Genomic DNA, 27,069 nt, shown 5'->3' with positions numbered 1-27,069 from the left:
TTAGAATACTTGAATGCGATGGTTTTCCCGATCGCATGCGACAATGTCTCCTTTGCTGCTGACAGCGAGGTCCTCCAGACCCTTAAATTTACCGCTCTCGGCACCCCAGCTGCCGAATGCTTTGATGAAACTTCCGTCCGGCTGCGAAATGAGATTTCCGATCGGTTAGGAGCGGAATCAACCTTCTTCTGATAGCTGGCGGATAAATCCGCCGCGAGAAATGATTCGTGTGCGTTCCTTAAAGTGCGCCAAGAAATCAGAGATGCTGGATGCTCGATTCTAACCTGGAAAACTTGGATTCTGTTGTTGCCCGAGTCGGAAACAATGATATAGCCTTGGTCATCCACGGCGATGCCTCGCGGAAATCGAAACAGGCCTTCTTCAGAACCCTCAGCGCCGAACGTGAACTGACATTTGCCGTTGACGTCAAACACCTGGACGCGGTGATTGTTGGTGTCACTCACGATTACCCGGTTGGTGCTGGATACGGCTATGTAGGACGGATGTTCAAGACAGCCGGGCCGACATCCAACGCTGCCCATTTTACCTACGAAACTTCCATCCGACTGAAAGACCTGTCAATAGAAACGTCAGCTCGGGTTAAACTCGTTTTCGACAGGTTCAAACTCGTCTCGAGCTGACGCCGGTTGCGCACCCGGCCGTTCGTTACCAACTTCCCTCTACCCCAAACGCGAACAAACTGGAAGCACAGAGTCGTTTCAATCGGGGCCGAGACGCGAGAACTGGTGAGTTTCCATAAAGATAATGGATGGCGAACGCGAAGGATCGGAAAATCACGTGTAATCGAACACCGGAGGAGCGCGAGCACCGGCCGAGACGCTGTTGAGTTTCGAGATTTCGAGGAACTCTTGAAATTTCCTCTCATGAATTCGTGGCCCACCGATTCCCTCAATTTACCTGGACACGGTGATTCTCTTTGTCGCAGACGTAAATGAATCCTAGACTATCTGTGGTGAGACCCCAAGGGCACTGGAATTTTCCGTCGCTGCGACCGTCGCCTCCGAAAGCTCGAATGAATCGTCCACTTGCGTCGAAAATCTGCACTCGATTATTGTACCTGAGGATTAGAAAAATTCGGTGACCTACCGTTCTGAATTTGTAATTAAGAGCTTTTCCCGGGTCCCCCCGCAGTTCCCGATATTCAGAAGCCGCGTTTGTCTCCGATTTCGTTCGAAAATAATTTCCCTCACGAAACTCTTGGGAGGGGGGGTCGGCCTCTAGCTCGTCCGGATTGGATAATCGGACTTGTACTTGTTATCAGCAGCTCCGGGAAAACCCTCCCCCATGCCGCAATGCTTTCGCAACGCAGATCCCCTTTATTGCCGACAATTTTCCGCGACAATTTTGATTCCGTAATGCGATACTTCGGAGAGATTGGACCGACGCTCTGTGACCAAAGACCATTACGGTAGCCTCTCGATGCCGTGTAAAGGTATCCCGAGCTGAAATCTGAGAGCAGAGAACCGATGCCTCAGGATCGGCGGAACTATTAACACTGAGAAAAGACCGCATCAGGAATCGGTTACGTGTGCCCACGCTCTCCCGCCGGAACCTTTCGTGCTCAATGCGGCATGCACCCTCCGCTCACGTCGTCGTCGATCACATTATCGCGGAAACTCTCGCCATCCCAATCGTTTTTCCTCTTTTTCCTCATCGCAATCTTCATCCACGGCGTCACTTTCATCGTCCCCGTAGATTCGTTAAATCCGTTCCGCTCCGGCTGTCTACCAACTCCGCGTGCAGCGACTCACCTATCCGAAACGATTATTTGCCCGATCCTGTTAACGGCAACTCCTGCAGGATTGTCGAGTTCTCCATCTGCACTTCCTTGTTTCCCGAATGCATGCAGGAACCTCCCATTCGAGTCGAACACCTGCACTCGATGATTAGACGAGTCGGCGACGACGAGCGATCCGTCAGGCCCGACAGCCACGGAACGAGGCCACGTGAAGCTGCCGGTCTCAGAGCCTCGCTTTCCGATGCTCAACTTGCATTCGCCCTTCTGAATGTACGCAGTCCGGGGGTTGCTGGGATCGGAGAGGGACGAGAGAGGGAAAAAAACGTTCTAGAGAATTCCTCGCATCTATCGATTTATTCCATTGGAAATTGAATGGGATCCGAACCGAAATCATCCGGTTCGCCGGCCGTTCCGAATAGCTGCTGACATAACGACCGACGACGGCGCCAAAGCGAGGGAGTCTGGCAAGACAGGCATTGTAACATGTTAGGGATCACAACGCGGCACAGCATGGCATAAGTTAAGCGAGAGACGCCCTGATCCGGATTGTTGTCACGAACGGCAGCGTTCTCGACGACTATCACGCGGGAATCCCCGTGCAATTTCATGCATTCACATTCACGCAAGCACAATAGAGGTGGGAGATATTTTCGCGATGTCGTGGAGCCTCGTCTGAAGGTCCTTTTTCAGCGACTGACAACGCCATGCCATCGTCAACTACAAGCCTAATAAGAAGAACTTTGTGAGTTCCGCCGAATTAAGCCGGATAAGCTCCCGTGAACAAAAGTATTGCAACTCCGCGCTGATCCGTCTCCCGACTCGGACCGACGGACTCAAATGTCGTGGTGATCCGAACGCACGTTATCCCATGATCCGCGTCGATTTAAGTTCTCGCCCTCGCGGCGAGCTTCTTCCCTCTGGGAACCCCCCGCTGGAATCGACGTGGTCTCAGACTTCCACCGACACGCCATGTGGTCGGATTTCCGGGTCCCCGGCGCCGGAATTCCACGCCGGAGCTGATTATGTGGTTTCTGCCGCTTCTCCACGGAATTTCCGCGGGTCATACGCTTTCAGTTGCGTGATCGAGTTTTCAGCTCCATCTCGATCGGGGAAGGTCTGCGGCCGCACTCTGGTTTCAACAATAAATTCAACTCCGGTCCCGTTCCCCAGGATCCATGGGATAGTCTCGTGAGGTGAGTGGCTGACTCAAGTGTACCCATGGAAATGCAACGCACTGAATATGTAGACAAAGACTGCCTGTCTAACGGTCGAGCCATTCGTTCTCCATGCGAGGACAGATACGGAGGACGGGTTCTTTTCTCCGGGCCGTAAACGTGAATGCACCATGTCGATGTGAGGTAGATAATAGCCGACCGGCCGAACGACCCACCGACCGACCGCGGGTGCCCACGACGAAAAGAACATGAGCGGCTCGGGTCCGCGAACGATATTTTTTTCCATTCGCGGAAACGACAAGCGGCGACTCCATCTCGAGTTCGTCGTCGGAGATATGACATTCCACTACGACGAGCTCGCCAACGACAGAGTGACGCCGCGGCGTGGCGCCGAATATGGCGGCCCGAGTAATCGCCGATTTTTTTTTCATGCGGTGTCTCGGGTCGTCTCGATGAGGTGGGGCGACTCGCGCGCTTCGTTGGTACCGGGGCACGGCAAAATGACTCCTCACACAACAGCATCGAAAGGTGGGTCGGAGGACCCACGCTTCAGAATGAAGTTTCCTTTCAAGAACGGCTGTCTTCGGCCCACGGCGACAACATGAGTGACTGCGAAGCCACCGGAGCCTGTGATACAGTAGACGACGTCTTTGGCAACGCTGGGGTCTACGGAGTGGATGAGCGGAGCTCGAAGTACGGATCTTTTGTGAGGGAACAGGAGAATAGGGAAATGATGCACGGGGGGGAAACCCGCGTCGCCTCTTTCAATGAACTGAAGACTCCCGAACGGTCGCTCGCGGATATATGTACATGAGAATGTATCCAACACGGCACCGAGGGATTTGCTGGGCGGGCGAATAAACGCTTTGGTCATCAACATAGCAGTTGTCAAGGAACCCTCAGAGGGCATCAGCAGGCAGGACGAAAACCAGTCAGGTCATCTGAGGCTCCCTCATCAGAGAGTCAAGAGGTGGCATCGCTGAGTGAGTAGACGACAGCAGTGCAGGTATTGCTTACTAACCTCGATCAACTGGCAGGAAAGCTCTTGGTATTTGTTTTTTTTTCTCTCTTTTCACTAACGAGGAGGAGCGTACATAGAACACGAATATTACTCTATCTAAGCGATCTAAAAGTTGTGTCTGTAGTAACGCCTGGGGTAATACCTGAAAATACAAGATCGACCGATGAGAGAAGGTCTCTCCTCAACGAGAGGTGTGGACTCAGAGGACGAGATCCGCTTCTTCTAATCAAGGATCTCGGCAGGCAAACAGGCAGATTCCGATATTGGGATATAAACCAAGAGAGAGAGAGAGAAGGAAATCGGATCAGAGATTCGAAATTCGTTCAGACGTTTCTTGAACCCCATGCGTTATTACAAACTAGCGCGGAGCGCTCATTCGGGGCAAACGGGCCCCGCTCTGGGTACGAGTTCAAATATCCAGTTGCATCTAACTTCGGGAGAGGAGACTTGATTCAATCATGCGCTCCGATTCGATAACTATTGGGTTTCTCTCGGATATTTCCCCGACGTCGCTCATTGTTCCGCATGCTGAGCGCTACCTGGTCCGGGCGAGAACCGGCTCATCGAATGCTCATCCTTCGACCACCTACCGCTCATCACTCACCCCTAGTGTGAAGAATCACATTTTAAATCTGCATAGAAGCCTAAAGGGTTCAAGTACCTAATATTTGGAATAATAGGTGAATGATAGACCCTACCTCTCAGAAAATCACTGGGCAAAACATCTGCATACATGTGGCAACTTGGCACATCTACAGTGTATCATTCACGGAAATCGATCAGCGGACGAGCGCGAGCCATCCACTCTGACGACGTCTCACATTCGCAGTGAAAAGGAATATTAGGGACGGGATTGCGGCATGCGTCGGGTTGCGTCAGGCTTGTCTCGTCAGGGACGCACTGAGGTGTGAGATGCATCCGAAACTTATCGAATCAGGAGATTTCGCTGTCGCTTGTCTGCTACTTGCATTCGGATTGTCGACTGAATGAAAAATGACTCACCCGTAGCCGCCGCCAACCGTGGTTGTGTCGGGCCCGCGAGAATAGCTGCGGCGCGAACCGATGGCCTTCTCCTGTTCGCTATCCGAAACGTCGTCCTCGGAGTTGTTGCCGGCCGAAGAGCCGAGCAGGTGTCCGGACGATCGGGACCTTTGGAAACTGGATGAGCCTGAACGAAAATAATCTCGTCGTGAGCGTCTCGGAGGAAGGCGAACATCAGAAATTCCGTGTTTGAGCGGAGCATTCCGAAAGAATGAGTCGAACGAGTCGGGGCTCCAGACTTATTTAATGTACGCCTCCATCGGCACGTCAAGTTTCCGTAGATACGTGTAATCTATACTTCTTCCTCCAGAGCCCGGTGAATTAGTGGCGAGCCTCGCTCGGAGAGCCCGCATCCACAGCACCAGTTCCCCGCAGACGGGCTGCGGGGTCGCCGGAATAAAAGTGGAAGAATGAAAGAGCATCTCTGTGCACAAAGGAAAGCTGATTCAAAGTTTGCCGGAAACCGCGAGCAGCTCAATGAAGCGTTATCTTTGGCTGAGGCTTCGGCGAGCACAGGCTTCTCCGAATCATCCATCGAAGGTTGAATATTTCAAAGCCACACAACAAGCGAAGGAGTAGACGGGGGCGGCGGATGGGCGGCACCGAGCAATGGCATCGCTCCGACGCATTCTGTTCGGCCGACGTCGGCACCTCCTCGGCTGAGTCTCGTGAGACCCTCCTCAACAAACTTGGCTGCGGCTCTTCTACCGAGCAGTTCCTCGCAAGTCGACAGCCAACACTGTAGACGTGTAGACTGTCTGAAACAATTTCGATGAACCTTTCCCAACTGGCTCTTTCTTCCTCCCCCAAGCTGGTCGGTCGAGTCGGGATTCGTGATTGGAATTCGGAAGAGGAAAGCGCGAAGCGAGCGATATTTGAGCCAGTGACAACGGGCGCCTTCCGCGCAGCAAACTTAATTTTTCTCATTCGAGGGTTGATTTGAATCTTGTGAAAAATTATTTTCTTCGAATCCGCCTTCTGCGATCTGAACGGCGCTGAGCTCTGAAATTTCGCGATTTTTCTTCGAGTATGCGAATGAGATCAGCGATAGCTGACCATGTCGTTCCGAAAGCCCGACCCGTATTGGAGTCTCAAGAGGACAGCTGATCGCGATACGATCAGTTCCGCAAACGTCGTCTCCAACTCGTAATATGCGCGGCCTCTATCGAACTTCGGAAACAGTTCATCCATTCGACCATTCCCGAACTGTTCGCAGGGCATCACGCTGACCAGCCCTCGGGGTATTCTCCAGCACTTGCGGATCAAGCGAATCGAAGATCCATCGGAGAGCTCGCGCAAGCCGATTCAACGCTGTTCAATAAATTGTCGATTGGCGGACATGTCGCTCGAGCTTCGTGTGTGAACCCGATGTAGCGATTGCTCGTACGCTCTCACGCACGCCACGCCGCTGACCGGCGACCAGATGGACGCGTGAACTATCACGCAGATCTAGTTTTCCCTCGGCTGTCGAATATACTCTCATTCGGAGCATATGAGACAATCATGCGGCCGCTCGCCCCACGTCGATGAACTCGTTCGACCAGACGATCTGAACGACCGAGAAAGGCTCTAACGATCGGCCATTCCCATATCTTCGTCGCTCATTATCTCACTGGCAGTAGTCGCAGTGAGGATACGTGTGCATGTACGAGTGTGATTTATTTGAGTTGAGAACCACGGAACTGTGTACGCGCCGTAATACGAGAGCGACTCGCGCTAAGCACCAGCAACAGCGCCGGAAGCTCACCAACAGCTGTCTGATAAGCAGCCGAATACGACAGTCACCGAAGAATTCTACACCGAAACAAAAGTTTCTCAACGAATGAGAACGAATTCAGACGCAGGACGTGAAATGAGTGGAGCTTGCTTAATAGGGACAGACGGGCGCTGATCATTAGCGAAGAAAGGCTCGGAACAAAAAGCTTTCACTGGATAAGCGCGCGAGAAAAAAACCCGATGAATTTTTGCCTTTGAAACTCTCGACCGCCACGGCTTTCAAACGAGGCGAAGCGGTCCCCGCATCAAAGTGAACGAAAGAAAGGGCTCCGCAACGACGGTGGTCTCTGGGCCGCGAGGGTGTAACTGTGTTTTGAAAAATCTCTTGCTGGTTCTCCGTTCGGGTTCCCTTCCTCCCGCTCTTCGTCCAAGCTGCGACCGGGAACCTGCTCCGCTAATTACATGAACCGGTGACCTCGGCGCCAAGAAACTCCGTCCCCCGGCCGGACTCATACGCTCGTTTGCTCATTCATACGGTCGGTGGTAGTCCACCGGGATCTCTGGCGAGTGAGTCTGAAAATTGTCTCGCAGCCTCCGATTTCGGACCACTGAATAGCCCTTCGGGACCCGTGGTTCTCGACGAAAATACGGAATCGACGACACCCGCTCGACTAATGGCTCCGATTTTATGTGGCCCGGCTCGAGTTTTGGGAATAAATGCATAAATATAAGTCCGTCGGTGAAGCATCGAAAATGAACCCGGCTGCGTCGGTTCGGATCAACGAAGCGGCTTGGAGGCGGTGGCGGCAGCAGCACTCGCGGAATGCAAACGAAGCGCGGGAACTACACAGGCAGCGTTAAACTTGAAGCATTATAGCAGTAAATCTTCTAGAATGATTCTCTGGAGACTCGGGATCGTTAATTCCGTGGAGCTCCGTCTTACCTCGGCGGCGGTCAGTTTGAGCGAATGAATGCAAACTACAGTAATTGGCTGATAGCGGTCTGAGCCGATCCCATTCTTGGAAATGAACAGGGTCCCGCTCGAGCGGCAACCTCCGAGAGCTGTGTTTCGCAGTTGATAATTGCTGAGAGTGTCACGAAGGGAACGCGATATGCTCCTTTTTTCAGAAACTCTTTCCGAATCCGGGCCGAGACCCCGCAGCGTCCGAGACGATTATCGAAATATTCCCGGCCTCGAGAGCTCGCCGGAGGGGCAAGTCATCTAAAGCTTTAACAGCATCGCGAAAAACTTCAGGAATAGTCCCGAATGGCCGAACACCTCTGACCGAAATTCTCGGCTCCAGAATATTCGGAAGTCGGGCCGCCGAATCGTGACGGACTCGAGGCTCATGGCAAGCTCCGTGGGAATCGGAATCGCGAAGCAGAAGTCCGGCCGAGTCAAGCGATCAGCCGTTGGATCGGCGACCGGCAGTATCAAAAATCCAAGGAATCTCATTCAGGGATCGAATCTATGGAGTTTATGGGAGCGGGGAAAAATCACTCTACTGGTATGAAGATGCAGAAACTAACGAGCGGCGAAGCGCGGCCTTTATACTGTACCTGAGTATCGGCTTGGAGAGTCTGAGTTCGAGTAGGAAGAACCGAGGCCGGAGGAACCCGTCCGGTATTTACTACGGAGATATGTTGCCCAGGATGACGTGCGTTCAGGGGCGGGCTCTTCCTCCTCTTGATCGAGCGACGATTTGAATGTGTGCGTGCTCCTATGAACGACATCTCGATGTTATGTGAGCGGCTCGGGCTGTAGCGACGATCGCAACGATCGATATCTACCGAGCGATCGCTCGATTTGGCGGATTGTGCGCCTCGGGACGGCCGAAACTGCCACGAGCAGAGCCGGCCGAACGCCTGGCGCGAGCTCGAGAGCATCATAGAAGTCGGCACTTTCTCTAGAGAGGTGTCCGAGCAGAGTCCAGACGAGAGCTCGAGTCTCAGAATGAAAACGAGTCCTGGGTCGCGTACCTCGAGCGGAGGACATTTGAGGTCGAGCCGGCTTGTGGCTCGTCGGTGAGGTTGCGAGCGGTGCTCCGGCGACGGTAGGTCGACGGGCGGTCCTCGTCGTCGCTGTCCCCGTGGCCTCCTGCTCCTCCGATATCGGCGGAACTCTTCGAACGACTGATGCCGTACGAAGCGCTGGTTCTTCCGACGCTAGGTCGATACTGGCAGGGGAACGAGAGTTACGAGACGTTCGGAGATGGAACGAAGAGGGGGCACTCGCAGAATAAACGCTTGAGGACGCTTTCGCGGTGGGGAAATGCAGGCGTTGGGGGCTGGACGATCTCCGCGAGACCTTCCTCGGACAAAATCGTGCCAAACCGAGAGTCAATCGAAGTCGAAGAAGACAGTGGAACGAGCGGAATCAACGAACCAGATACGAAGAGAGAGAAAGGAGAAATAGATACAGTTACATTAAATCAAAAGACGACTATTGCCCACAGAGCTCCGACACCTCGTCTGTGGCGCTCCCACTTGAACACATGCTTGACATCGAGTCCGTGCTGAAACCAAAAGTTCTCCCCATCGAAATCCGCTTGCGAGTTCATCCCGGGGCCGGGCGGCGATTTCATCCTTTCGTCTGCTTTTCGTTCGTCCTCCTGTTCGCCCGCTGGCTCTGATGGTAGGTCAGCCGGCCGGCTGGCCGGGGGTGCATTTGAATGGGGAGAAGGCCGCAATTGTTATTCCGTAATAACATCCAGGACTCCACTCAGTCAGGCAGGCATTACGCACGACCGCAGACGGGCACGCAAGCACGCATGCTCGCACGCAGACAGGCTCCTCCGTCGCGTGCTCGTTCCTCCCCCGCAGCGGTTCAGCCCGGCCGAACTCTGTCAATCATTCAATCAGTGGGTCAGAAGTCAAGCGGGCGGCATTTCTGTCGTCCACTCACCGATCGCGAGCCGTATGTACGCGGGGGGTCTTCGTCGTCGTCTTGAACCAGGGCCGAACTTTTCGATCTCAACAGCGAGCCCCGCGATCGTTCTTCTGAAATGTCGGCAGTCGAACGCCTTCGTGAATAGTCGTCGGACGGCGAGACGCCATCGCCGGCGGACTGCCAGCGTGAGCTTGAATACGTTGAGCCGGTGGATTCACGTTGATATGAAGAAGGCCTCTCGCTCGAGCTGTATAAGTACGCTGCACACAAGAAAGCAGTAGTTGAGCGAGCTATTCGGAAAGCGTTAGTGCGTAAGATTCAAACCCCAGAGCCGGGTCCAGCGAAAGAATTTCGAGAGGAAACGCATTTCAAGGTACCGAAGCGTTGGGTCGGAGCATTATGAGAAGTAGTGCCGAGCTCGTGTATCCAGGGGCGGCAAACCCCGATATTTTTCTTCGCCAGCGATTCGTTTGGTGAAAGGTTCTCGTTCGAAGCATTTGAGGGGATATTGGTCGAGCGGTACTCGACTTCTAGATCGGGCCCGGAACGCTTGGCTCGCTCTATGGAGGTGGTTTTCCACCAGAGCACCGGGCTTTGATTTTTACCCGAAAACTTCAACATGGAGCCCATACCCCCCCCCTGACGCCTCCGCTGCAATCTGAAATTCTTCCCGACTCCCATCGAGTTCGCCACTGGCGAAGATCATTCTGTCCGCATGGAAAGCAAAGAAGAGACGCGAGAGCATAAAAAAGCAAACAGATCTTACGATTTCGACGTTCTCTCGACGCGTTCTCGTTGGCAGTCGATATGCTCTTCCGCGCCTCTTGGCTTCGGTTCAAGAGAGCGCTCACGGCCGAAGTCTCATCAAATCTCCGAGAGGCAGGCTGCCGTTCACTCTCCTCACTTTCACTATCGCTGTCACTTTCCTGGGCCTGAGAAGCGTCCAAGATTGTATAATACATCTTCCAATCCAGCACCGCCGGTCGCAGCAGCGAGCGGTGGCGTCGGCGGGACGTACTTTATAGAGCTTAATGACCCACATGGTTTAAAATTTATTAACAAATCGCCGCTCTCGTCCAAGCTACGGCGTTCTCTGAACTCGAACGCCAGTGCAAAGGTCTTGATTATCCTGTCGGGAATTCGGACGTCGACGGCGGGAGAGCGAGATTCGTTCGCCGGGCAAAGCTCTCTATTCTTTCCGAACTCATAAAACTTCCCCTACCCTGGATGACTGCCGACTTCCGTAGCTCTGTCTCCGGGACGTCGAAGAAGCTCCTACCCTTGAGGAGTAGTCGTTTGTAGAGCCCGACCGGTATGAACTCCCTCGGTCTTCGTTTGATTTATCACTTGAGAAATCTCGGGTGACTCCCCTGGAAATACCACGTGTTCAATTGAATGCCTGAATTGTCAATAAATCTAAAGCTCCCTGCACGCCTAGGAAGAATTTATGATTCTCAACCGAACAGAGGTCTCGCGCTCACGATGAGAGAACTACAGTAGAGACGAAAGCGGTTTTCCAAGGAAGCAGCTAGAACACGACATATTGCTCATTCGAATTTCCTTGGAGATAATGAAATGAATTTCCTTGCGAATGAAATGGAATTCCTATCCGAATTTCCGGAGGGAATATTTCTCCCGACTATTGATGAAAATAATCACTTTCGATCAACGTGTAGGTAGCAACCTGTTTTCTCTCGGCCCCATCTGCTTGCGCTGGCACACCTCGCACTCGGGGGCATGGCATCGAACTCGAGTCGGCCATGGCCCGAGGAATTTGAGCCGGGCAAGAAATTATGGGAACCGAGAGAAGCGTTTCGGGTGCTCTGAGGCTTCTCCAGAAAGTAACCGGCTGCCGGAAACTGGACTGCGGTTTTCCACGAGAGACAACGTCTACTGCAAAGGTCGATGCGCGTAGGCTGCGCGAAGCGTTCTGAGCGCTCGGCGATCCGTCAATTGAGCTCGAGGCTCGAGCCCACGAGCTGTTGAGAGCCGGGAATCCCGTGGGATCTCGGCAGATCCCAATCGTTTCCCGTTTGTTCCACCCCGAAAACCAATGCGATCCCGCGCGGACTTACCTTGTGGAAGGCGAATCACGTGACGAAGTCCTGCTTTCTTCGAGATAAGGTCTTCTGGAACGCACTGAGCCGGAATCGCTTCCACGGTCGTCATCGAGCGATGTGGTTCGGGGTGCAGCTGTCGTCGTCGTCGTCGACGAGGAGTATCTCGGCTCGTCGTATGCGGTGGTCGTAGTGGTTGCAGCTGCCTGGCCGGAGTGAGTCGTCTGGAAAAACGAGCGATCATGAGCTCTATTTTGGCAAGCGGGCCAGATCCGTCATCCGATATTCTCGCTTCTCCCCCTTCCCCCGCTGCCAACCAGCCAGCCCGCCCGCCAGCCGGCCTGGCTGCAGTTGTCGTTCTCTGGATGGGGAACTCATCTGTGTATAGACTTGCCGTCTGCCTCGTATATACTCTCATATAAGTGTTTATCTGTCCTTATGTCTATCCATCTGGGCCTACAGAGGCACTTCCACAGAAACACGCTTTTCATTGTGAAACTTCATGCTTTCAAGTGTCGGTTACGGACTGCGTCGCCACCGTGCCGGATGACGGCAGCTGCCGTAAACATCAACAGCAACGGTATGAGCTACACCAGCGACGTCGACGACAGCAGAAGCAGCAGCAATAATATACGCGCACAGGAAGCCGGCTCGGTGAACCTGTTGGCGAGTTTCAGGCGGCCGTTCGCTTGACAGCAGGAAGACGCAGTTCCGAGCTCGTTTTTGGGAAAAGTGGAAGGGAGTCACCTTCCGCCTTCGGCGAACGCCGACGTCGTAGACATTGCAGATGCGGGGAAACAAGTTGGATGTGAGGTAACAGGGCGCACAACGGAACAAGTGGCATACGATCGAGGTAGGGAGGGGGGGAGGGGACATATGAGGAGGTGATGTCGCCTATCGTTGCCGTCACCGAGAATAGACAGGCTCGGAACGAGCGAGCGCGGGGGACGGCGCCGGATAGTGAGCGGAGAGAGAGAGGTGGAAAAAAACGAGGACCCACAGACCAAGAGGGAGCGGACGGGTGGGTGAGGTAAGATGCTCGCTCGGCTGGGTGATAAAGTCGCCTAAACAGCCGAAAGGAGGGTCCGCTGTCCGGGTTTTAGGATACGCAGTTATTTACGACAAGTGTGCTGTCAACTACGACGACTCGTACCGTGGACGCAACAGGTTCACTCCTGTCCTGTTGTGCTCTGTCGGTGGCTTCCGAAAGCTGCGATGAAAATGCGGAGGAATTCCTCCCTGCCGTCGCTGGCGATCCCGTCGTAGAGGATGTCGTCGTCGCCGGGCTGGGATCCGTTTCGTTTTGTTGTTGATTTTGTTGTTGCTGTGAAGCTCTCATCGCCGCCATCTGTTGCTGCATTCTCTGTGAAAGAAGCGGATGTTACTTTCGATCTCTCGGCTGAGACGTTCCGGACGCGCCTTGCCGCCGGAAATCGCTCCGTTCGAGAAAAGTTGACGACGCCATGCTTGACGGGGTCTCGAGGAAAATATGCAGTCGATGAGTGGAGCTCGATGAGAAAATGTTCCCCCTCAATAAGGACGTGCGTTCGGCTCGGAAGTTCGAAGCGTAATACGATCACGGTATTTCTGATTTGTGTTTGTAGAACCAAGACGAAGACGTTCAAACCTGCTCAGCGGAAGCGCCAGAACGAGCAAACGTGCAAACGAGTCGACGTACTGGAGTCCGTTGGACCGAAGACGACGTCGACGATGACGTCGACGACGACCACACAGAAAGGACTCGCGAACACAGACTGCATCGAAAACGTCTGATTGTCGCCGTCACACAGCTGCTACCCTGATCTTTCGGGTCTGTGCTGCTCTCAAAGAGCTCGGGATGGATGCAGCCTCGAGTTTCGGTCGTTTACCGCGAGCCAGCGACCTCGAATCGCGGGGAACGCACCGCCACCGGAGCACAGGTTCGAGTGGCTTGTGTCGCCTGAACGAGATTGGATTATTCATCATTCTCAGCTGAATCAGGGATATCGTATTTGAATGAAGCAAGGAATACGACGGAACAGGTTCCGCGGCCGCGACAGGGTTATCGGTGCTCGATTTCTCCGACATCGGCTGAGATCCAGCGCGACCTTGTCAATACCATCTTCGCACCGGCCCAGAGCTGAATGTACGCATTCGTTTATACGTGCGTGAGTACGTGAGCGGGCGAGAACGACGGCGAGAGGGCAAATAAAGCAACGAACAACAACAACAACTGCCTCGGAAAAGTCTACCGGAGCCAAGAGAACCGGTGCTTTCTTCCTTACGAGCAGTTTATAGTGCTATAGGGTTAATGAGGCCAACTTTCTCGCAAGAAAACAGCCGATCCGACCGAGCAACACTCGTAGACCTCCCGTACTTGTGTGTACGTACGTAACATACGTTGCAGTGGCCGGAGGAGAAAAAAGACCAACAGAGGGAAAGACGATGCAATAGCGGCGGCCTGTGCGCGCCCACTCACGTCTCGCGTGGAGCTTCTAATCTACTTTCGGCGTCGTGATACTTGCAAACCACTAAAAGCCTTCCTGCCTCCAGGCTGATTTGAATCCCGAACTTATTATTCAGCTCAGGCTGTGCAACAATTAGATTGATGAGCTTTGCCCACCTCCCCGTCCACCCCTCCAGCCAGCCGACCAGCCAGCCCGCCCCCCTCCCCACCCTCTGACACCGTCGCGTCGTCCAAAGAGCCCCACCGTTCCCTCACTCATCATTGAACAAGAACCAGGATCACGACGACGGATGGCATATCGCATGGAATCGTCGCTCACCTGCTGGGCCATTTGCGTAAGCTGTTGTTGCTGTTCCTGCATTTTGCGGAGATTTTCCTTCTCGACTTTTTTAGTTTTCGCCTTCTTTTCACTCTCGAACACTCGCTCCATGAATTTTCCCGAGTCGTCGATCTTGACGATGCCGCTGAGTGGAGCCCGAACAGCTCCATCGACGTCAAACACTTTGGGGAGAGGTTCAGGCTCCTTGGTCTTCTCGTCGTCGATCCGACTGCAACGCGAGGAAGTGTTACGCAGAGCCGGCCGCGAGAAAATGCGTCGGAAGGAAATAATGCAAAAGTATTGCCGTTCTCGTTATTGAGTGAGTTCCTGTTCCAATCTGAGCACTTGCGCAGATTGCGTCAACGACCTCTCTTCTCCAGATAAGAGGACAAACCTCGCTGTGTTGAGAGACGGTCTCATCAGACTGTCTTGCTCCTGTAGGAGGTCTCGGACGTATTTCGATTTGTAGCCATGTCGGGAACCGCCGTGACTGTCCTCGTCACCGAGGAGTCCGTATCTTCTCAGAATGTCGCTTTTGCCCTGTCCGCGTTCCTCATCACTGGCGCCGTCACGCTGCAATTGCAAAAAGTCCATGCGATATTGACTGCGCCTCGTCCGGGAATTTTCGTCTGAGTCGCTCCAAGGAAGGGTTCTCTGCTCGAGCACATTCGGAACGGGAAAAGTCCACGGAGTCATGAGGTTCTACCGAGCGTCTGTCGTCCATCAATCTCGAATCTAACGGCCAAGAGTCGGGGAGCGGAGTCCCGATGAGGGGCATGAATAAGGAGAGTCCCGATTCGGATCAAACATAGAACTCCTGTTACCGAACGGAACTCAAAAAAAGCCAACTGCGGAGGAAACGAGGGAGCCTTTTGCGTTTCTGGGCGGCTCGGAGGACTTGAGAGGTTGCGGGCAGTGTGGTAATCTCGACGAGCGCTCGGGATAAACCTTCCTTCCCTTGGGAGATACTGGGCCCATTCAGACGGGAGTCCCCCTGTTCATTTCCGAGACATTGACGCAGTCTGTGCGTTGATGAATTCATCAAACAATTTACCTCATTGGATCAGATGGAGGAATTATTTAGAACAACAAGCAGTCGATAAGAAAAACAAGACGCCTTATTATTAGGTACCTGCATAAGTTTTTAGCCCTCTCTGTCGATCCGCGATATCTCGGCGCCTGGAGGCCGTAGAAACTTCCCAATACATGCGTTTTGCGCGCAAAGAGGCCAGCTTTCACACAGACTGGTCAAAATTGTGGTTGGACGAGCTGTTCTCGCGGAATCGCCAAAATACTGAAATTCACGAAATCGGCAAAATTGACTTCCTGAAGTAAATTTTTCAAAAAGTCCGAAATCCCCCGAATTAACATGCCCATTCGAAAGCTCGGCGAAAATGCAGTCGATTCATTTTTTTACGAAGGATTTTCGCCCATTGGAAGATCTCGCAATCGAGATCCGAAGGTTGAGATCGAATCATAGCGTCTCATAGCGAATCATAGCTCTCAGCGCGTCCACCGAGCCGAATCCCGACCGCCCTCTCTCAAAAAGAGAGAGACCGCCTACGCGCGAAGAATTCAAAAGCTCGAGACTCTTCGGACTGGCTCCTTTTTTGATTTCTTCCTTTTTCCCTGTTCGGAGTGACGCTTCCAGTGGCACGCTGGGTAGCGTTCCCATCGCTCCTCGGTCGCTGCTGACGTTAGACGCCGTGAACGAAGTGGGGACTTCCAGACGGAATTAGAGATGGAATCGAGCGGAGAAAAATCGATCTTGGGGTCTATATTTTCTGCGTTTTCCACGAGGAGAACGATGCGCATGTCGTCATGCGACCAGGGAAAGCCGGGAGCGGCGAGACGCTATGATTCGATCTCAACCTTCGGATCTCGATTGCGAGATCTTCCAATGGGCGAAAATCCTTCGTGAAAAAATGAATCGACTGCATTTTCGCCGAGCTTTCGAATGGGCATGTTAATTCGGGGGATTTCGGACTTTCTGAAAAATTTACTTCAGGAAGTCAATTTTGCCGATTTCGTGAATTTCAGTATTTCGGCGATTCCGCGAGAACAGCTCGTCCAATCACAATTTTGACCAGTCTGTGTGAAAGCTGGCCTCTTTGCGCGCAAAACGCATGTATCGGGAAGTTTCTACGGCCTCCAGGAGCCGAGATATCGCGGATCGACAGAGAGGGCTAAAAACTTATGCAGGTACCTAATATCATCGGCCTCACCTGGGAAATGTCGAGCATAGAACGCGAATCTACTTTCTTGAATTGACTCGCCAAACGGTGGTCGGATTGAGATCTCATCAGAGCATTGGGAAGGGTCTGGCCCGCCGGAGCAAGACTCTGGTTGACGCTCGTGGAAGCTTGGATTTTGAGTTCTAGGAAACCAGCCAACATCTTATGCACCTGGAAACCATTATCAGAATTTCACCATTCGTACAACTAGGTCATGAGCCTCTCGGATCCCCTTCCGATCGTTCATTTCCACTCCTCGATCATCAGAGCCTACGAACCTGTTCCGTGTCGGTCAGAATATTCAGACGTACTCTCCGTCCATAGTCCGTGGTATCGGCATCGAAATTGCGGAGGAACTCGAGAGTTTTCACGAAGATTTCCTTGTACTCTACCTGCGTCGGAGAGGGAATCTTTACCATTTTTTTCATTCTAACTCCCATGGACTCGTTCGCGAGCTCAAAGCGGAGCCGGACGAGCGGACGGACGGGCGGGCGTCCCCGCCACCGTTCACAACGCTCCGTCTCACTAGTCAACGAGTGGAGACAAAGCGAGCGGTGAAATGAAGGGTTTCCCACTCCGTTGTGAACAGCCGCTTCGAGAGTCGGGTAGTCTTGGAATTTGGGCTCCGTTGATTCTGGGCTCATTTGCAATTTCCCCGTTGGAGTCAGTGACGGCGCTCGCTCCGTTCGCCGGCGGAGGAGCAGTCGGCACCGGGGGGACCGAATCGAAAGACCGAATCGCGACTGAGCGGAACGACCCACATTGAGATTTTTCCCAGTCATTCAAAATTAAATTCGATTGCAGTTCAATTTGGCTCCAGTACAAACAAAGCGTAGCCCGTGGCGAAATTACAGCACTCGCCTCCCGTGTTGCGGGTCGGTCGGTCGCTCAAACGCCCCCATCGTAAGTCCAGAGAGAAGGTCCCATGCCTCCATGAAGGAATGACGTCCTATTGTCTCTAATGAACAAACGACTCATTGCTTCTTTCTTCCAAGTGGAGAGCTTGTGGAGAGCCTTCTTAAGCAGCGAGGTCGATCGGTCCACGAACATCCTTTTCGTTTTGGATTTCGCCGGATACGCTCTCGCCGATCGGCAAAATAAAAATTAACGATATGATAAGATACGAGGGGCATCAGCAATACACACCAATTCAACGTCGGTCCAGTCGTGGTCTTCGTCGATGTACTTCTCTACAACGTCGCAATTCGCGTTGATTGTCGTGACTTCCTGATCGAGATTGTCGGAGAGCTTCAACAAGGTACCGCTCTCGACTTCTTCGTATCCTTTAACTTCGCCTTCGAGTCGCTCCTTGAGTTTTTCCAAATCTGGAACGGGAAAACCACTGATGAGATGAAAAAGGATTTCGAGTGAAGAGAGACAGAATTGGGAACATCTTCGGCTTTTCCCGGAATTACGCGTCGTCATAACAATAACTCAAGGTTCCCAATTTTCCACTTCATACGATATCGCCGACATGGAATGGTGGGCGCTGAATTCCCTGTAGAACATTCCCAGCCGCGTATCACAGAGGTATTCGATACTCTCGAATACCGAGGTATCTGTGGATGTTTCGTCCATTATTCAGAGCGAAGCTTCTCGTGGATCGAGATCAAAGCCGCCTACCCTTGACTAATAGAAACCTTCATCAGCCGGATGTTCACGTTGGCAATGTCACGTTTAATCAGAAGCGGCATAGTATAGGCCAACTGCTGCTGGCGTATCGCATAGGAAGCGAACGTACGCGAGCTTCCACGGTATCCGATCTGACGGGAGAGAGATAGAGAGCGGACGAACAGGAAGAAAGTGGAACAGCCGTCCAGTAGATCACTTGCCGCAGGAGCCAAACTTCGGAACATTTGCAAGTCTTATTCTCTGACACAGCGGTTCTCATTTTTTTTCTTGCAGTTCCCGACTCCCTCTTCCCCTCTTCTGCCCATCAGCTGGCCATCCCTCCGCTCCCAGAGCACCGACACGAGCGGATCCTCGCTGCTTCCGAGGCCTTCTCCGAACAAGATTCCATTACGATCTAGACCTGCATGGACTCGGTACCTTTGCGATAGGACACGGAATGAGACAAAGACTCCCAGTATCATTACTCATCCATTCTGGACATCGGTATGCCGATGCCCTGCTCTCGGATCGAAATTCAGATATATTACTCGAATACTTTGTCGAGCGTGCGCCAATGCAGGAAACTTCGATAACCGTCAGAATTTCCAGCGCTGACATTCTCGGAGCTCCTATTGTTTTCGATACGGCGCCGCGGACCTTAAGTGAAGGACCGTTCGATCGATACCGCATGGCATCAATCAAATCACAATCAGCCCTCCGCTATCATGGGTTCTTGCCGGGAGAAAGTGGAGGATTGAACAATAAGATTTCCGATCGAAGGAGCCCGGCTGTGCCTGCGAGCACCATCGGGAGAGGTGCACGAACACGAAACAAGATAAGAGGCTCAGGAACTCCAACCGTCTGGGATGCGGTCGAGAGCCGAGCGGAATATCCCTCGCCGGAAATTCGGGAATCGAGCGTGGACCCCGATCAAGTATCTGATACCTTTGACGCTCCGGTTGATGATATCGGAGATTTCCTCTTGAACGTTGACGCAATTGGTGATGAGTTTCTCCTCGTTCTTCTTGGTCTCCTTCAGCGTATCCTCGAGTCGGCTGACAGATCGCCGCACCTGGAAGATAGGTAATCGAGTCTAATTATTATTATTGTCCCTTCGTGGTCGCAGATTGCTCCCCGACCGACTGTGCTCTGACCGATGGCTGGTCGAGAGTCGGAGCGGCTGCTCCATTTCGGCTTGACTTGTTTTTCAGCCAATATCCGCGAGTGGCACAGATTGTCCCAGGACTGTGGGAACTGGTCACGGCTTAGAGAGCCACCGACGACGTGCCCACAGAGCCTCGACTCGGCGACCACCTAAGCCGGAGCGTTAATATCGCCCGAGGAACAACGGCAGTTCACCAAATTGATATGCCCAATCACGATGCGTGGCAACAGTCGGTTCGGGTCTTTTCCTTCACTGAGCCGGAGCTTATTCCTCCGGTTGTCTGCTCGTGTGATAGTCCCCCCTCGCACGTCTCGTATTCCCTCACTGTATGCCCAGCAAGAGCAGAGAAAGTCGCTGTCTTGCCGCATGCCGCAAAGTTTTCATTGGCCTCAAGTTGGGGCGTTGAATTTCCGAATTCTTTCCTTCGTTCGTTCGCTCGTGGTGCTGGAATTTCTGCACGCATACCATCACGGCGGCGGCGACGGCGACGTCGGCGGCGACTACTCCTACCACTACCACCACTACTACAAGCGGGACCTTTCCTCATCGGCTGCGGGAAGCACACGCTCCGGCGGATCGTATTGCACTCACATATAAGTGAGAGAGGAGGGGACCGCAAATTAAAAGATGGCATGGGAACATTTCCGGCATGCGTAGCAGCTACTTGACGCCACTGCTACTCGAAGCGAGTCTCGAGGGCTCCCAATGCGGGATTGAGCACACGCTAGAGTTTCACTCGGTTTTCTGCCCTGTGCTCGAGTGAATAGTCAGCTCGGCGTTCCGAGGTCAGTTTGGCTCGACAGACGGCCGAGCGAGGTGAGCGGACCGCTCGCTCCCGGAATTCATTAGGAGAAACAAACGTTCGAATGCCCTCGGGGTTCTGCTTGACCTCAAAGTGTTCGAACAGTGTTTGCCAGCGTCTAGTTTACGCGGCGGGGGTTTGCATGGATCCGAGATGCTTCGGGAAGGTTCGGTCTCGTAGACAGACCTTGCGCAGAGGAATAGTGAACGTGGAACAGACAGCCCCGAGGGGAACTGCGAGCCCGCATCTGGAATCCAGGTCGGGATGCGGTGGCGCGGCGAGCGCCTCCTTCAGATTTGCGTATTTGACGCGTTTTCTACTGAATGTTCAGACTCAGCCCGGAACGGAACCGGGCCACCGAATTTTATCGGGGATGCCGTCTGGTCGGGGCTCAATGTTCCCAGGAATACTTTGCAAAGCTGGGGCTACGAAAATTCAAGTTCTGGCCGATGGATCACGTAGCGGAAATCCTCAGGAGAAGACCTCCGGCTGGGAGAAAATGAAGGATGGAAATCGCAGTTAGCTCATCAATAAACGACTAGGAGCCATTTCGAGTCTGACTCGCTCATCTCTACTATGACCGTGGCTGAATATCGAATGATGCACCAATCATTGAATATTCTCGCTCTGCGCGCTCGCTAGTCGCAGCTTTTAGCTGATGTTGTTTATACAGGAGGACCTGAAGGCCACGCTTCCTGAACTTAATTAGAAGTAACGACATGTGCAGGCTCTGCTGACGTTCGTACGTACGTATGTGTGTGCACGAAGCAACAGACTCAACTCGTTCCGCCTCGGAAGTCGATCGTGTCGGAGTTCTAATAGCTTGTTAATCTACATGCATAACACGCGTCTTGGGGCGCGCAAGTCTCATTTCACTCTCGCTTCCTTTTTTTCCATTTCTCCTCTCGCTATATCTCTCCCTTCTTCTCGTTTTTGCATCTCGCAGGAAGGAGAAACCCGAGCTGCGAGCTGTATATCGTAGAGTACAAACGGAGTAGCTCGGGGAAGAATTGTTTCAACGCTGGATGGGTCGAAGAATTCGACACGAGCTCCGAGATCTCCGATAGCCGAGCGCAGAAAACCACTCGTGTTAATAAGCGCAGATTCTCTCGAGCTCCCCCGAGCGCCGCACCCCATGCCATTCTCTATTCGAGAGCGCGAAAAGTAGGATCTGACAAAACTTTCAGGAACCGGGAGCCGCTTGAAAAACTGTCGGACATTTATATTTCTCGGATCTGGAGCGGCTTCACCGGAGGGAACAGAGCGCGTAAAGCGAAGCCGTGGGAGACGGGGGAAAAGGGAAGGAGAAAAACTTGAAAAGCTACCGGCTGACAGATTGACGGTCATAATTTAGAAGCTAGGCCCCACTTCGGGAAACGGGGGAAAATTACAAGAGGAAAATTTCTGTCGGATCAAAAGTTCCCGCGGATTTGCCGACGGGAGGTGTTCTGCCTCGAAAGGAAGCGGCTGCCGGGAGAGAATTACAATACGTTTCCACATCAAAGGCTCTACATTGGGAAGCGTATTACGCTTATGGAAGCATTTCCATCTTCCCGGTAATTGAATAAGGATGAACTCGGGAAGATGAGCTCCCGCGATATCGCCGAAGGTGGAACGACTCCGAAGGAAGATCGATACTCACGTTGGAGCAGATCCGAGATATTTCTCGGCGCATGACGTCGAGGTGCGCCTCCTTGCAATCGGCGCAAATTTTCTTGTTGCAGTGATGGCAGCTGATGAGGTGTTGTTTCTCGGAACAAACGGAACATCTGCCCATCATGGCTTCTTCGGGCTCGGGTTCTTCACCTGCGATACAGAGTGGCGGAAAAGTTACGATCCCTCATGGTTTCGCTTGACTTCCATCCGGCGGAAATCGGCGTCAGCTCCGAGGTCGAGCCCGATATAAACTGGAGTCATCGATCGAGATGCGATATACGAGGACACGTCCTTTCTCCCCTTTGCCCGCTCCCTCCGCTCCTCGAAAACGTCCGCTTCTCGGAATTTTCGAAGTGGAATTTTGTCAGTTTTTGGCGCTAATTTCGATTGAGAATTGAATTTCCGCGCCATATCTCCGTTTTTACGCCGAGGTTTCGACGGCACGAGCACGAGCCGGGGCTTGATCGGAAACTTCTTCCTCACCGAATCGATTCTGTACGATCGTATACATGAATATTGAAGTAAACCCGAGAGACGCTCATCGGGGCAATAGTTGGAGACTTAAATTAATTCCATGGAAAAGGTCAAAAACAAGGATTGAAGTGTCCGCTTTCGACGTTCGCTCTCTGTCCGGATATCCATGCGAACATGGTTTTTTCTCGAGAATGAAATGTCCTCTCATATCACAACTCTAGTCGTCGAGCCAGCAAGGAGCCTAGTCTCCGCGCTGGAAGAGGAGACGTCCCGCAACCGCAGCCGTTCTTCCAGATTCCGAGACTTGATCCTACGAATTGGATGTTTTCGTCTCTCCTTGCTCCTGAGATGTCCGTCAGCTCGCAAAACGCGCATGACGTGATGAACGCACCCGAGGCCTCATTCCTTCTCCCCACTCAATTCGGAATTCGGGGAGAAGCATTCGAGAGTTATTACGGAGCAGATGATGAGTAAGTCGAGTCGAGTTCGCATCGGATTCGGGAGCGTATCACTGCTCTCTTATGCAATCAGACAGCGGGGGAATCGTGATCCTTGATGGCCTACTCATAAATCTGTCTCGAGTCGACGAGACGCTCGGAGCTATGCACAAACATTCAAACGTACGCACGCACGGAAACAAACAAACAAACAACGGCACCGGCGTAGAGAGCAGCTCATTTTTTCTTCCCTCGGATGCAGCTCGAACATTCTCTGACTCCGAGTAATTCTGCAGCGACAACTCCGCAGGACGGTTCTGGACCCGTTCGTCTTTTGAGATTCACGTACGCTCGGTCGAGTTTCGAAGCGGGATGTTCCCCGGGTCGTTTGCTTTTGGAACCTCTAATTTTATTGCTGCAGGAATTCTCATTCGATTATTCTCGTTTATTTTCTCATCTGCAGTTTTCCGGAGGGAAGAACAGTTGCTCCCTCCTAGTATTCATTTCGAGGGTCAACTTCTCGTGTCCTGAGATGATTTTCGATTTGACGACACCGAACTCATCCTTAATCTACGAGCGGTATCGTTGGCGAGTTCTGTTTCCAGTATCCGTTCGTCTCCAGCTCGAACTCCTTAGTCTGGGAGCTATCGAAGGCTCGTAGCTGGAGCCTCGTATCGGGCATAGCATAGGCAGTGAATGGGGCGAGCCGACGGATATCGAGGATTTCAGTCTCGCGGACAGAAGTTTCCGTCTCTACCGCTACATCGGACCTCATTAACATCGGAATCGCAGCCCCTGTTCCAATACGGAGCGTTCCTCAGCTGTTGACGTCTCAATGGAGATGCACGACAGATCCTATATGCAGATAGTCGGTGATGGTGAAATATGGCTCCGCTCAGCGAACTGTCCGTCGATCAAGCCCATCCGCGATATCCGACCTCTCTCGGCACCTTGTACAGGGCCCCCAAAGATTGGCATGTGGGAGGTAAGGCTTCGAAGGCTGGAAGATGGAGAGCAACTCTAGGCTCCAGTGGACGAAGGATGGATAAGGGCAAGTAGGGCTCGAGACTGACCATAGCTATATGACTTGACGAAGGCTTCTTCGACACCCAGCGATTATTATATGACGACCATAATGATCGGTGACTGACCAACGAACTGACAGGTCCCCCAGCTGTCCGATATGCTCAGCGAAACGAATGGAAGACTAGACTTATAGATTGATGGATAGATGAGCTGATGCTCAGCAGACAGTGTCTTGCGCTGCTTCCACGATGGGGCGAACTCCGACTTTGTCATCCGGAGACTCGCTCTAGGACAGGAGCGAGACTGAGCGTGCCCGCGAGCGGATGCACCCGAGTTTCTTTCGAGACGATGATGCACCTCTAGATATTATAGAATCGATATCGATCTCGATTGAGACTCATCCGCAATTAATTATCAAGCCCTTCTGGCCTCAAAGCCCTCGAGCTATCAACGATTCGTTGATTGGATCATAATCGGACAGCGTCGAGATCGGGGTTGATGTGTGGCAGATTCGAGCCCTAGGAAGCAGAGTCGATTTTCAGGCGGGATTTCGATCATGATTGGGAGAGCTTTGGAAATTCGAACGAGCGGGCGAACGAGCGGACTCAACGACGCAGTGTACGGTGAGACCTTCAACTTTCAACTGACTGGGTACGCGGAGCACTTGTGCCCACTTTTCAAGACAGCCCGATGTATGCCGCAGTCTTTGCTGCTTCACAGACATTTCTTCGAGAGCGGGGGGGAGGAGATCCCGCCCCGCAAAACCCTTCGTGCTACATTGTTCGAGGGATTGTGTAGCAAAGTCGTCGTCCTTGTCGGATCTCAGGTGAATAGAAGTCATGCGACCCGGCAATACAGGAGTTCCAAGTCAAATAAGGTACCTACGCGGCTCTGCTCAAGGCCATTCCACTTTAAACACGCGGTGCTTTTTTTCCGAGCGACTGCGGCAGGAATGGCGGCAAGGCGGTCGAGCGACGAGAATTGGAGAATGTAAAAAAGAAACCCTCTTCATTCTCCAATTCACAGCTGAATTCACAAACGCAACGAAGCCTGGCTTCGACGACCCCGACTATTACGAGAAACGATTCTCATCTTAGACTCCGTCGCGTCCTGGAGTTCCCGCTTCTTCCGACCTGCCTTCGTTCGCACAGCATTTTTCGGTCCCCACCGCGACTTCTTGGGACCCCTCCACGTGTCCTCTCAGGTCTGACCCGGCCTTCGTATAGAATTTAGTTCCTCGCGAGCCCCATGATCGAGCTCATTCGAGCGCGTACACCTTAGGGCGGAGACCTGGCTCCCAGACGGAAGAGATAGAGCTCTATCCCCAACGCGCTTGGACTTCGTTCACATGCTCGAGAATGGAGAAGTTCACTTAAGCGATCAAGGAGAGAGTCCATATCGAACAAGCGACCTCGCACTCATCAGGGGCATCCTGCGAGTTTTTGAATTCATGGCCAGATGCCTAACGCGAAGATACGAACGTGGCGACGAAATACGATCGACCCTCAAACCGCAGGCTCCCAGAGTCTTTAGTGTAGGGGTAATCTATTTCACCGGACAGCATACTGCTCTCTTCAGCAAAAATAAACGAGGGACCTTTTCCTCTTAGGAATCTGAGATTCAATGGAGGAAGGAGTCTCAAGTACACAGCGCCACACAGCGAGGCATGAGGATTTCCTGGAATAATCTGCCTGGAGATACGTGTCGAAGATCACGTTAGCAAAGCTGCGAAATTCTCGAGGAACTCTCGTCAGCGCCGTACCGTGTCGGTCGGGTTTCCTCGATATCCCGGCCAAAGCCTCGATCGTGGCCCGTGCCGCAGATTCCGAAACTTATTGCTCAGCAATCTGCATGCCGAGAAACTCCAAGAGCAGCCTCGATTCCAGAAGTTTCAACTTCTCCGCGGACGAGCTCTTTCGTTGAGGCATTTTGATGTCCCAGGAACCGAGTTCATGCGATTCGTTCGGCTCGAGACCATCTTGGTGGGTCTGACAAGTCTGATGAGTGAGAGGCCAATGACGCCGGCGCTGCCTCGATGGGACTTTGAATTACGAAGTTTTTCGCAAATTGATAGGAATCCGCGAGCAATTTTCCCAAAATTGACATGCCCATGTGCATCCATGTGGATCGTTCACGACAGGTTCGAACATGACATCGTGTGGATGTCAGTTATGACTCGAAATCAGGGATCCAGTCGAGCTCCCAGATTGGACACATCTCGCGCTGTGCGAGCTATGGTCATAAGAATAATATGTACATAACGTCCGACGCAACCGGCGAAAATTCGAGCCGTCGTCGTCTTGAGTACTCAAGTCCAGGGCCCATGATGCGGGACAGCGCCATCAAAAGTAAAACGCCAGCTACTCCCCGAATGCGGTTCGATACAAGTTCGTGAGGCTACGGCCCGCCCGACCGACAGATCGATCAAAGTTTTTGTAGGACGGCGTCGAGGAGCGCTTCTCGCTGTCTTCTTCACTATGGTATTCGTTTCTCCGCTCAACCATCTTCGTCAATCCGCTTCTGAGAACGCTCAACACAAATCTATCTTTCTATTCAGTCGACTTCTTCGGAGCCGGTTGTCAGCATTTTCCCTTAGAAAAATTTTGCAATTCAACTCGTTTGTCTCTGTAACACGGAGTTAGCTCGCTCGCTCGTTCCTTTCCCTGCGACTCGTTCTCCCAGAAAGAGCGGTCGAGAATCGTGACGAAGCCTCGCTCGCCTGAGCTCACTGACGCAGAAAGCATTCACTTGACTCTACAACGTCCGATGTCGTAATGTTGACTAGTCGAAGGAACGCACCATACTCATACGGAGGGTGGGCCGGCCGGCAAGCCGACTTGCCGGTCGGTCAGTCAGTCTGCCGCCCGGCCGGCCAAGAAGGCGACGGCAGCGGCTTGTCGACCGACTCATAAACATCTACCTTGAACCGGTACATGAAGCCTCCGGAACGGATCCGGCAACGAAAAGATATACGAACTCACCGGTCATACTGCGATGGAGCTCCAAGAACCGCATAAGGGTCACGTTTGTAGGGAGCGTCTGAACCCCGTTGTACGGAATGCGGTGTTCGGTTCGGCATTCTGGACACTTGATTTGACGTCTAGCGTAATCGACCAGGCCTTCCATGCACGGATCGCAGCAATACGTATGCTGACAGGGAAGCAGTTTGGGATTCTTGAATCGATCCATGCAGATGGCGCACGTGAGCAGCTGCTCCAGCTGCTGCCACGCTCCGGACAT

General features: G+C 52.8%; 1 protein-coding gene across 1 annotated transcript; it reads right to left on the bottom strand.

The window, feature by feature from the left end:
• tn (tripartite motif containing protein thin) lies at positions 1 to 27,069 on the bottom strand. Its single transcript, XM_029111194.1, has 13 exons — positions 26,811 to 27,069; positions 21,879 to 22,042; positions 19,215 to 19,341; positions 17,805 to 17,983; positions 16,937 to 17,050; positions 16,650 to 16,829; positions 14,819 to 14,997; positions 14,425 to 14,653; positions 14,118 to 14,227; positions 1,773 to 2,048; positions 919 to 1,078; positions 285 to 575; positions 1 to 141 (listed from the first exon to the last, which is right to left on the bottom strand). Exons 1-13 carry the CDS (start codon positions 27,067 to 27,069, stop codon positions 1 to 3), a joined length of 2,409 nt encoding a protein of 802 aa, XP_028967027.1.

Source organism: Galendromus occidentalis, unplaced genomic scaffold, assembly GCF_000255335.2.
Source record: "Galendromus occidentalis unplaced genomic scaffold, Mocc_1.1 scf7180000077384, whole genome shotgun sequence".
NCBI classification, from domain to species: domain Eukaryota; kingdom Metazoa; phylum Arthropoda; class Arachnida; order Mesostigmata; family Phytoseiidae; genus Galendromus; species Galendromus occidentalis.
The sequence above is the reverse complement of the archived record's forward strand: the minus strand, read 5'-3'. Positions and strand labels throughout refer to the sequence as shown.

Coding starts and splice junctions, on each gene's coding strand:
- tn (XM_029111194.1), bottom strand. CDS start 27,069: ATGTCCGGAGCGTGGCAGCAGCTGGAGCAGCTGCTCACGTGCGCCATC. Junction 22,043..26,810: donor GCTCCATCGCAGTATGACCG/GTGAGTTCGTAT, acceptor TCTGTATCGCAG/GTGAAGAACCCGAGCCCGAA. Junction 19,342..21,878: donor TATCTCGGATCTGCTCCAAC/GTGAGTATCGAT, acceptor CCTATCTTCCAG/GTGCGGCGATCTGTCAGCCG.